Consider the following 12373-nt stretch of genomic DNA (forward strand, 5'->3'; position numbering starts at 1 on the left):
TTGTTTAACCGGTAGCATTCTTCAATGCTACTATTTTAATTAATATCTATTGTCCATTTTTGTATTTATAGCCGCAATCTTGCATTTTTAATTTCACTTGATAATGATGTAATGTACATCGAAACGTCGTGTTTTTTAACCTTTTTATAATGTTTTTACGAAATGTTTTATCGCAATTTTTTATAGTCAAATTTATTTATTTATTTATTTTTTGCAAATTAAGGAAGGATCAGATTGGGTAATCGTTTAACTTGAACCACAGGCAGCCTAAGCTCAATATCAGAGAACCGTTGAGTTATAAGGATTTGTATTTGAATACAAGGGATTTGTGTAAAATGGTAGAAACAAACATTGTTTTGTCAATGAAGTCAACTTACGTTACTGCTTATTGTATTTTTTGTCGTTTACCAGCTTTTTAAGCCGATTCAAAGCGATTTCGGTGAGTTAGCGTCATTCGGCTTTCTACTGCTAAGTGTAACGAAAGGCCGAACAGTATTTCAGCCATGCCCAAGGCACGAAACGGAATAAATCCGTTGAAATCATCCCTAGAGTCCCAGTTTGTTTCTAATACAAATCCTTATAACTCAACGGCTCTCTGATATTGAGCTTGGACTGCCTGTGCATGAACTAATAAAATAGTAAGTGACTGGTGACAAGAACTAGAAGCAAAATGCAACAAAATATATAACGCAACTTGAGCAAAATTATTATACACGTGCACTATACAATCCACTGGTAATTCATTGGTTTCTCGTCATAAAGAGCTATAAAGGTAGGTACTGGTAGGCAATGGGTAGAAATTGAAGTTATTGAGACAGCAGAATAAGCAAGAGATATAGCTGACACTGAAGGGAAGCGAAGGACCGAAGGACCGAAAAATTATCCGCAATGGTTGATTTCTCGACCCCATGTTGTTTCATGTGTTTTCCAATCGAAGATCTTGAGCTTGCATATCCGTTAATGCGTTGATAGATATCGATATCATATCGGTTTTACAAATCGACACCTCTATTAACGTACATACAAGCTCAAGATGTTCGATTGGGAATCACATGAAACAACATGGGGTCGAGAAATCAACCATCGCGGACAATTTTTCGGTCCTCAAAAAATACCGGAATAAATTTGACTGCCTTGTTTATGAAATGTTGTTTATACAAGAGCTCAAACCATCGTTAAACGTGCAGTCTGACTCGATTCTTGCAAAGATATTCTGCTAACTAATTTGCATAAAAAATCAAGCACGCATGCGCAGGAATACCATCGAATGAGATTTAATTATTCAAACTCAACCCTTTCAGCAACTCTGACATTAAACGTTCTCTCCATTCTCGATAATGATGTTGGATACATCGAAACGTCGAATAACGTTACTTTTAATTTTTCTCGTTAAATCCTTTTAATTAACAAGCAACTTACCATCTGATCTTTACAGAAACATTTCCCTATCTTGACCGGTGGCGGGGAGGGGGTGGCTTTTTTTAATGTCAGCTGAGCAAGTACCCTGAAAGTTCAGGAATGCTTCAGAAATTTTTCTGAGAAATTTTTTGATGTGGTCGTTTAGAGTTGGTTGAATTCGATGTCACCATGGAAACCAAGGCAGTTTTTTTTCGTTCAATTTCGGCGCTTTCCTGTACGTATACGTAGTTTTGGGAAGATCCAGAAATTAAAAATGGCGGATCCAAGATGGCCGCCATTTGGTTAATCATATCCTGATTACCACGTCATATGACGTCATCACTTTGCGTTGCGGACCGTAAAGGACGTAATATCTATGGTCCCGAGGGAAATAGTTGGTTTTGTTTTCCCGAGTATGTTGTTTCTTCCCAAGACGAAGTCTGCCTATATTGAACTTACAAGCTTAAGTTATCTTACCTTGCTTTTAATTGTTGTTACAGTGTAAATTTCATTATCTGTCACAAATGTAATGACCTTCTTCATGCAACTCCAAATCTTGTATCCAAAGTCGTCCTTAACGTGTTGTTTGAATGCGACTCCATATCCGTGTTTCTTTTCAAACAAATGGACAATGGCTATCCCTGGATTTTCCTTTTGTTTCAGGTATTCGATTGAAGTAAACATCTCCTCCAAAATTCCATCAACTGACTGTTCATCGGCTAAAGCATTGTGGCCCTCGTCAAGGTCTTCAAAGACTATAAATTGGTAGGAAATAAGTTTCAAACGATGAGTGAGAGGCTGCTTGAATCAGAGAGCCAGAGCCGGAAAGAGGTCTATATCCGATTCTGGCTTTAACTACGGTAAAACTGCTGACACGAACTAGGTTAACTCGAACTCCCCACTAACACGAACAAAACCTGATTTCTGCTGGGTCTGACCCCATTTTTTTCAGTTATTTACTATCAGCTAACTCGAACTTTATTAATTCCAATTCCCAGCTTTCTCGAACGAATATGAATTAACTTTCCCTCGGTTCAAAAACGTCGGTCCGTCGACCTCAAAATGTCAGATCATAGCTCATTGACGTGTATGCGTTGATCTCAGCCTTTGTTTTTGCAAATGCAGTATTTAATTTTCGTTGGAGTTTTATACTAGAATAAGAAAGTGGAGTGATGACATCAGTAGACTGACCTGTTGCGTTAACACCAAGATTTACTGCTTCCTGAAGTGCGATACTATCCCTTACGACACCGATCTGCGAAACAATACGGCATTCGATGTTTACAATTTAACCGTGTTAAATTAAATATTGTCATGCATTCTTGTTTTCAAGAATATGTAATGAGATTTGCAACAGTTTTTTCTGGTATTAGAGTGGACTTTCCCCTGGACTTTATAGCACAAAATAGAACAAAAGATAATCGCATTCCATTCAAGTTTGAGAAGTAATATATCAAACACGAGAAAGCGTGTTTCATCAGATATCCAAACACTGAGAAGTAGGTTGAAAAAACGAGGCGCAGCCGAGTTTTTTTAAACGACTTCGCCAGGTGTTTGGATATCTGATGAAACACACTTTCGCGTGTTTGGTATGGCTTCTCAAATGAGGAATAATTCTTGGAGAAATTCAAGGCTAAAGTTGGCAAAATTTTATGGTAATTAGGATCACATATCCACACCTCGGTCACGGTGGTGATTTTCTTTGTTTTCTCTTGATGAATTACTAATGATTTTGAGAAGTCGTATCGAAAACTCGTGCTTCCTGTTTCATCAGAATTCCAAACACCTCGAAACAATTAAAGCACTCCACGTTCGTTTCCTGCTTTTATGTTTCTCAGTGTTTTGAACCCCATGTCCTGATGAAACATTTGGACTTGTTTTTTATATATTACTTTCAATTTCACTTGGAATGCTTTAAAATCCCTTGCGTGTTGTTCGCCTCGAAGCAAAAATTTTTCGCGTTCGCTGTTTGGATGTAAATAAACGTTCATCTGAATAAATTTTTCATTTAGGAAAGCTTTTTTCTTATAAGTTTTGTGTATTTTCATTGAAGAAACGTGGAAACTAAAGAATCTTCCGCCAACAGACAAATGTAACTGGCCCAACTTGGACTATAGTTTCAACTCAACGTCTTTTCCCACCAAATAATTTTCAATTATTACACCCATTTTGTACTCACTAGTTATCCCTGCAATCTGATTGGCTCTCAACAGTGCAATTTATTCCCAAATTGCATCATTTTTTGCTCTAAATGGCATCCTTTCTTTAGCCCATCAAAATGGAAATGAAGTAACAAAAATAGAATATTAATATTGACATTGATACTCTGTGATTTCAAAATAGGAGTAATAAAGTGGTAATTGAACTTTGTGTCGTGCAATTTTGGTCTGAAATCATACTTGTGATTTCAAATCAAACTCGCGCTGCGCGCTCGTTCGATTTTGAAGTCACGCGTATGATTTCAGACCAAATTGCACTCCACTCAGTTCAATTACCATTATTAATCTGTGAGCTGGCTCACAGAAGCCTTTGATTTTAAATAACGCCGATTGTTTCGTCAAACTGTCAAGAAAAATAGAACTTATCACTTTCTCATTTCTGTCCAAAGGTCTTTTACCATAGCAAAACTTTCAAACGTACATCGAGCCTCTAAGATGGCCGTGATTTTAAGATATCTGTCTTTTAAAATGGTTAAAACAAAGCACAAATAGTTCGAAAGCCTCGAAATTTGCTTGCTTCGCTCGTGTAAACGATCCTTAATGCGTTGAAGTAACAAGAAATGTATCTTCCTTGTCAGTGCCATACCTTCTTTGTTGCAAGGACATCGTATCTCTCAACTGTGACGTTAGTCAAAGCACTGGACAGTGTGGCTGTTAGTATAGAACAAAAAGTGATACCGATCATTATCCACAATACAGAGAACAGCCGTGCTTTTATGGACTTTGGAGTCTTGTCACCATATCTGTGAAAATTAATCAAATTCTGTACTGAGAAAAGTGAAGTAGTATATTCACCAGCTGATCTTGATATAAGGAAACCCTAGAAAGCTACCAATCAGAATGCCATATTCAGCACACGTGATCGAAATGAACCAATCAGAGTACATACCTTTCGCATTCCAAAGTGACGACGTATCATTTTCTCATACACGCATAATGAGGTATAATGAGGTATTTTAAACGTATGTTTGTCCCATGAACCTAGTTTAATGGCCTTAGCTCCCACGAGTCTCCTGTAGCTCAGTGGTAGAGCATCGAACTAGTAATCGGAAGGCCTTAGGAGCACTCGGATATCCTTTTTTTCCGAGTACGCCTGTGTTAGTCACTAAACATTATACATCATTTTCAGTATTTTCACAATCGCACCGTGATAGGCTAGTCGTTGGTTTCCTTGCGATCCCGGTAATAACGTTTCTAGCTGTTTTTAAAGAGAATTACCACATATAGAAGGAAGCAGTCAATCAGTCAAGCAGCGGTCAGACGAGAGCAGTAAATGGTAATGTTTTTGATGATGTTGGAGATGTGAGAAAGTGATGGATTAAAGTCGTTATAAAAGGTACGTTTGTAGGTTTGTTCACGTCTTAAGTTTGTAAAGCGAGTGTGCGTGGGATGTTGGCATAACGTTGTATTTGTTTGGTGACAAAGTTTTGTTTCAAGCCTCGTTTGAGTAGGTATGTAGTAAGTTGAGCAGTGCCTGTATTAAACGTTTTGTCAGTAGAACAAACACGTCTTAAGCGGAGTGCTAGGCTGAAAGGAATAGCGTTTTTGTATGTAGAGGATGGCAAGATGAATACAGTAGATGTTGTTGTTTGTCTGCCGGTAATTTTAGTGTATAGGTCAGTACTGATGTTACCGTCGTTAGTTAAAGAAACATTGATATGAAGGAAAGATACGTTAGTAGAAGAGTGTGAGCTAGTGAATTTAATGGTAGGGTGAATGTTGTTATTATATATAATAAGATAATCGATGAAGATTTTTAAGTTATCCAGAGCTTCAGTCCAGATCATAAAAAATATCATCAATATAACGAAACCACGTGTGGGGGTGAAATGGGGGGCATTCTTCAAATGGTTAGCAAAGGTTAGCAAAAGAAAGGGCCATTTCAGTACCCATTTTAGTACTTCGATCTTCCACATGGCCTCAATATTCGCGAAGAAATTTACTAGCTTTTCTTTTTCCTTTCTATAGTATATTTTATTTTTCTTGCTTAATCTTTTATACTTTCAATCACGTTTGTTAGGGCTTTGCTTCTCTTATCATTTGTATTTGCCAAGCCAATCTGATCCAACGGTTACCAGCAGGATTATTGTCCACAGTTGTTGCTAAGACAGTACATTTAAGAATTGGTTCATGCTTAGCGTGCGTATATCGCGGGAAGTTTGGAGAGCACGAGAGAAGCGTAAGAGTTGCTCGAGGCGTAGCCCAGAGCAACTCTAGCCTCTTGAGTGCTCTCCAAACTTTCCAAGTGCATCCATAACTCGATATACGCACAGCTAAAAGCATGAACCAATTCTTTTATAACATAGTGAAAATAAAGTAAACGATTCCTGGAAAACAGGTTTTGTTTCTGATTAATTACAAAATTCTCTGAAAAAAAAAGGTGAAAGTGGTTTCTCATATCGGTTTAATCTTAACGTCTTATTAACTTTATATAAATATACCTTTTTTATGGTGTTGTCTCTCTGTAAAAAGTTTTTTATAACATAGCGCGCGCATGCTTCCTTCACCTGACTTGCACACGTCATCGGATGGACGCACGGCCGTGCGTATGTTGAGAAATGTACCATGATGACGCCAATAGGAATTAGATTAGGATGCGCGCGCGCTATGTTATGTCTTATTCTATCTACATAACGCTCACACCTGTAATTTTACTGTTCCTATCGAGCTTTACTATCTTGCTATAATATTTGGCTTTAAAAACATCGAATTTCCGAGGCTGTCCATCAAACGCTACATAGTGCCATTAAAGGAAAACAATCTATTTGCGTTCGACGTAGGAAGAACCCTTCCTAATACGGTTTTGAGTGGAGATTTTTTTGTCGTCGATGGGTCGATGGATCTTGGGACGCACATCTGGCATCCCCCGCAGATTTTTTTGCAGGGGCGGATGAAATCACAACGTAATGTTGCCTGGCAACAGGGAAAAACAAAGTATGAATGACGTCAGACAGAGGGAAGGTTCCTAGGCAGCAACAGGTTGGAAAACAGACGCAGTTTGTTGGAGCAAAAATTTTCATGCATCGGGAAGTTTTACGTTTAGTACCGGATCACATTTCAACTGCAATATTCATCAATATTCACTGGATGGAAATATCTCTGCAGGATCTTTTCCCTTTCTCCCAGAAATCTTTTTTATGAAAGATTGCATTGAAGAAATTGCACGTTTGTGGCCGCGGTTAAATAATTTTCATCGAACACGACAGCGCTACACGCCCGTTGTACATTTCGTCGTGTCAGAAATAGATTTTAACCGCAAACTAGTCTGTGAAACTATGAAAAGACCATGCTCATCAAAATCGTTGCTTTGTTCAGAAACCTTTTAATTAGCTCATTTGATGCTACAATACGAATAAAGAGGGCTTTTCACCCAGCTCTAGCTTCGCGAGGTTTTGCGAGTCACGTATTTCTTAAGCACGTTAGAAAAAATCGAAATACAAAAATATCTGAAATAGACACGCATCAGAAACTGACATCAGGCCCCGGTTGTTCCATCAACCCCTTTATATTGCTATTAAAGGAAAACAATCTGCTATTATCAATGCTATTTAGAACATATATGCTTACCCAACGGTTGACATGGTAACAAAGGCCCACCAGAAGCCATCAAAAGCTCCGCGATAAAATGGGCTGCCGAACTCCTGGGTATTTTCCCTGGTTTCCTGAATTCCAAGTTAAATAAGAAATAAACCGCAGAACGAATGTAAAAAAGTATGCATACTCTAATCTTAGGGTAAAGCTTTTGTGGGGTCATCCAATCTGAAAAGAGGTTTGCTTCAAGAATTGCATGGTTTAAAGCTATTCTCAAAGACGTTGAAAAGTAACAGGCAGAGATGAAATAAAACCGCAATTTTGACAAGTTCAACTAACTCTCCTTCCTCTGTAAATGGTGCATTTTAATGACAGCGTCGAACAGAATATTCAATATACATTAAAAATGAATATAGTACTTGCTTGGGCTTACTTACGAGGCGAGGTGCCGATTTGTTTTATATCTGCTTGAAATAGTCTCTTAAGTTTTAATTTTTTCGGATATATATCTCGTTGTTTGGCTAGTTAGAATGACTGAGGAAAAGTATAATTTTTCAAGATTACTGAAAAGTATGCAAATTATGACCGAACGGTTCTCATAAGGCCGTATTGTTTTGATGATTAACACATGCAGCAATAAAAATATGATAAACTTGGTAACTACTATTTCAGGAAGAATGATGCTTTAAGACCATTGGGATCAATATTCACTTTAGCTATTTATACCTGTTCGAAAACTTAAAGGTGGATTTCGTCTTAGGTTATTATGCATGCGTATTATGCTGTTAAACTAAAGGTGTTCGCGTGAGTTTGTTGTTACTCATATTAGAATCACTTACCATGGCCCAAACACACATCCCCGCTATAAGGGACAGCGAAAGGGTTAACACAACAATTGGCCAGCAACTACTGACTGCATTCCATAGTAGAATATTCTTGCTAACCCGATACTGGGAATCAGATCTCTGGATGAGAACAATTCCAGGCGACTTCAGTATCTTCAGGTAGGGAAGATAACTTTTGTATTTATCTTTGTCATCGCTTTGTACCGGGAGAATAAGGTCAGCCTCTTTATGCAGTATGTCTTTATGCAACATTGATCTGTTATCTGCAGCTTGGAATTTGTATTCGATAGCTGTTTTGTTTCCTGCGCTCAGTATAGCGCAACACTTGCTTAGGGAGAGATCTAAAACTCCGTGCAAAATGCCGCCTATTTGAACAGCACTTCCATTACGGCTTCCACCGCGATAAGGCATCGTCACGAATGGTGGTCTTAGAAGCCAAGAGGCGTGAAGCTTTTCTGGGCACGAATTTTCGTCTTCTGGATCGGGGTAATCCCCAGGTTGCGATGTCTGATACGAGTCACTAAGAGTTAAATCTAAAAATTCGTCCGAATCTTGTGCAAAACTGCAAGCGCAGAATAAAATTAACAGAAAGATAAAAGTTAATGTAAACATTTTTGCTCCTTTTCGCCGAAGGAGATTTTCAAATACTCCTGAAAACTTGAGTCTCTGACTGCGGAAGTTCACTTCGCCAAATATTATTAATGGACTAGTTAATCGACCTTCACAATTATAAATAATTCAAACTTGAATTACTAATGCTAAGTGCAAAAGATAGTGGTCACATAAACGTTTTACAGCTTTTCGCTCATGTCATGCTAAATGTAATTTGGTTGCGGTACAGTGCATTGTGTGAGGTGATTGGTGAATGTCCACCTCCAATATAATCACCTTAAAAACCTCCTTTTCTGACGCGATATTCTGAAGCAATCTGAATATAAGGGGTGTGTGAAACCTCGACTATCCTATTATTTTACTTAATAAGGAAACTATTTGAAGGACGGATAAAAACAAGAATCATTATAATACCTGGAGGTAATTAACATTTAAAGAATTTTTTCTCCCGAAAATATAAATTAAATTTCTTTTCTTTAAGACAACTAATCAAGTATTCCAAAAGTTATAAATATGACAAAACTAGGAGCCATTAAGGTTGCAATAAACAATGTTATAAAAATAAACATTGCTATAAAAATGTTAATTTTATATAAACGTTATTAGAAGTTAACTCAAAACTTTACGACGCTATGCAAATTTCCTCGCCAGTCAAAAGGTGTATTTTATTTTAACAAAATGTTAACTGATACCAAATTATACATGCATCACCCGTATACGCTATTCTTGGTTTTCACATGACGTCATAAAAAACTGAAATTCATAACTAAACACAATTTTGGGTTTTTATCTTCATCACATATAAGAAAATCTAAATTTCCATCGGCTTGCTTGTTTTCAGCAGGATAGCATTCTTTGTTTTGAAAATAGAGCAGTTTGAATTTTAGATTTTTGCGCAGTGCGTGACAGAAGGATTGCTGCTCTAAACATGTCACGTACATGGAAGCATCGATTCGCCTCGTTTTTGTTTTTAGGTCTGATCAGCTAACATGTAATAGAAGCGTTAATGTCAACGTGTGAAAGTTCAGCAGAGAGAAGAAAGGTTTTGAAATAGCCAAGGTAAACTCCAGATGTTTATGCTGGTTTCCGGCCGCCATGTTGGTGCCCATCAGACGGGGCACCGGTACTAAACTCTGTAATTTTCCGTGGTACATTTTCTCGAATAACTGGATTAGGAGATATCGCACAGCCTTGTGGCTTTCACACGTTGTTTATGTATCACTCTTCTACAACATATCAATTTCTTGACTTTATCTATTGAATGGTTGAGGATTTTATTTTTTCACTTGCGTGACGATGTGTGAGGTGAAAACCACCAATACAACCTTTATAACTTAACGTGAGGTAATAAACCGCTTTTTGAAAAAGTTCTAAAGCCGGAAAGCAACCAGGTTCTTCAGTTCAACACTGACTTTCACTTCAAATCACATGTAATGAAGTTGTTGCCTGCTGCGCCGTTGTTCATCCTCTTGGGGTTAAACGGAAAAACAAAGAAGCAAAATATGTGTCTTTTATGCCCTCTGGTGTTGCATTTATATTGCAAAAGTCTAGACGTTTTGGTTCATGAGCGGCGTGGGGTAGATTTTTTTTGTGTGTTAAGTCGACGCCAGAACATAGAAAATTGAAAACGAAAAGTTTCAGGAGCGTTTCGTAATCACCTGTTTCCTCTCATTTTCATTTCTCTCTCCTGAAGCTTTAAAGGGTGGAGGCGATTGAACAGCACACCAAACCCGATTTCTGACAGAATTTGTGTTTGCTCTCCTAACTGACTCAGCTCGAACGCAAAGGGTTTGTGATTTTAGTTAAATGATCATCACTAGAAGCAGAACTACTTTGGCTTCTTAAAATCCGAAGAAGTTCCCATCCCTTTATGAAAACGTTTTCTCGTTTGTTCCAAGTGTGCCAAAAATTTTGCTGTCACAATCTGCCAAGGCTGAACGTATTCCCACGTCATATCATGACGACATCGTCCCATTTCACAGACGCTAAAGGAAACAGTTTTAGACGTACAACTTACATCTACGTCTACATTTAATTAAGTCGGTAATGTCGTTAGACATCACACCATCTTTTCTTAAAAATTGATCACATAATAAGTAACTCGACTAAAAAAAAAAAAGGAAACGTGTCTAAAGTATGAGAAAAATACATTAAATCCTATTTACTAGCTTAACATAACTTATTTAAAATAATTTGTTCAGGTTACCCTATACCTTCAGGGGTGCCTCGCGTTTAAGCAATGTAGCGCATCCAGTTTAAACTGTAGATGCCTAAACCCCTATATCAAATTAAAGCTTATAGAGCTGGCTATCAAACTATACCAAGAAGTTTGAAATAAAATGAATTGTCAAATTTTTTACGACCTCTAAATGCGGGCGTCCTCATCACCTTTTTAAAGCTACAAGTCAAAGCGAATTCTGTTTTTCGCGAATTAATTTGCTCCTCAGTTTCCGGACCCAACGCGCTAAAAAAACGTGTCCACGTTTTGCCATATTCAATCACAATGAAAAGTTATAGAGCATTTTCGAAATAGGATGAAAAAAAATGTAGAGTGATCGTACAAAAATCGCTCTCGGAGAAAAAATATTTCGAAAGAACTATTCGCAGACACGTTTTTGTTGTTTATATGTTAAACTAGCTACTGTCCAAATTTGAGGGCAAACAAAATCCCTTCGAGGTTTAGCTCTTTGAAGTTGCTCCTCCAAGTAAAAAAAATTGATTAGAGAAAACAGCGCTATAAATTCGGCAATTCATTTTATTTTATTTGGTTTAGTTTGCAGGAAACGTCCGACTCTGTTATGTCTTTATAGTCTTACCACCACCGTATGTTAAAAAATCTCAATACAATGTCTTTACTGGTCTTAAAGTCCCAACATATCTCCGAGGAGACCTCTCAGTATAAGCCCGGGGGTTTCTTGAGGTCTCCTCGCCACTTCTTACTTCTTTTACTATTATTATTTACTCTAAACTTATGTACTTGTAATCCTAGTCTATTATTCATTGTAACTTTCTATGTTTGTATGTCGTGGTGAATAAATAAATAAATGAATAAATAAATAAATAAATAAATAAGCTTTAATTTGATGTAAGGTTTCAGGTATCTACAGTTTAAACCGAACGCACTACATCGCTTGGACGCGAGACTCCTCTAAAGACACCTCTGAAGGTATAGGGTAACCCTATCAGAGTTTTACAATCTCTGACGGAAAAATGAGTTCCATTCACATGTATATTGATCTAGGAAAAAAAGAAAACTTCAAAAAGTCCTTGCTATTTCTAGGTATTCTATATTTACCGTCCAGGTTTCACTGTCATAGCTTTACTGTTCCTGAAGTTACTCTGAATAAGGTTAAGCCAAGGAATCTTCAATCAACTAAAGTTTGCGTTCGCGGATCAAATAATCTTTGAGTCGCACGTAAACCACATACAATCTGTCGCGTAGCAGGACAGTTAAACGTAATAATGAATCAATTTGGTATAAAGGTAACGGGACGCAAAATTTAATAGCTCTGCTAAGAAATACGACAAGAAGGGTACAATTGCAACAGAACATAATATTTCCCGCGAATTATAAAATGCCCCAGACTCTATCCGAATGTCTTCCTCACTTCACTCGGACATCTCAACTCAGTGGGCAGCAGTTGAAATTTTTATATTGCCGCTTTTTATTTCGCGTTTTAAATTTTCTGGCACAGAATTGGAGTTTGTCGCCTCTTTGAACATATTAGGAACTTTAGCGACGACGACCAATGACGACGAAATGTGAGC

At 37.5% G+C, this 12373-nt stretch overlaps 1 protein-coding gene across 1 annotated transcript; it reads right to left on the reverse strand.

The window, feature by feature from the left end:
• Positions 1 to 461: 461 nt before the first annotated feature.
• Positions 462 to 8663, reverse strand: LOC146483294 (uncharacterized). Its single transcript, XM_085105999.1, has 6 exons — positions 7988 to 8663; positions 7185 to 7279; positions 4204 to 4360; positions 2590 to 2653; positions 1876 to 2153; positions 462 to 1504 (listed from the first exon to the last, which is right to left on the reverse strand). The coding sequence occupies exons 1-6, from the start codon at positions 8603 to 8605 to the stop codon at positions 1430 to 1432; spliced, it is 1287 nt and encodes a 428-aa protein (XP_084962125.1). The 5' UTR covers positions 8606 to 8663; the 3' UTR covers positions 462 to 1429.
• Positions 8664 to 12373: the final 3710 nt, after the last annotated feature.

Source organism: Pavona decussata, unplaced genomic scaffold (genome assembly GCF_977016875.1).
Source record: "Pavona decussata unplaced genomic scaffold, jaPavDecu1.1 SCAFFOLD_39, whole genome shotgun sequence".
Classification (NCBI taxonomy): Eukaryota; Metazoa; Cnidaria; class Anthozoa; order Scleractinia; family Agariciidae; genus Pavona; species Pavona decussata.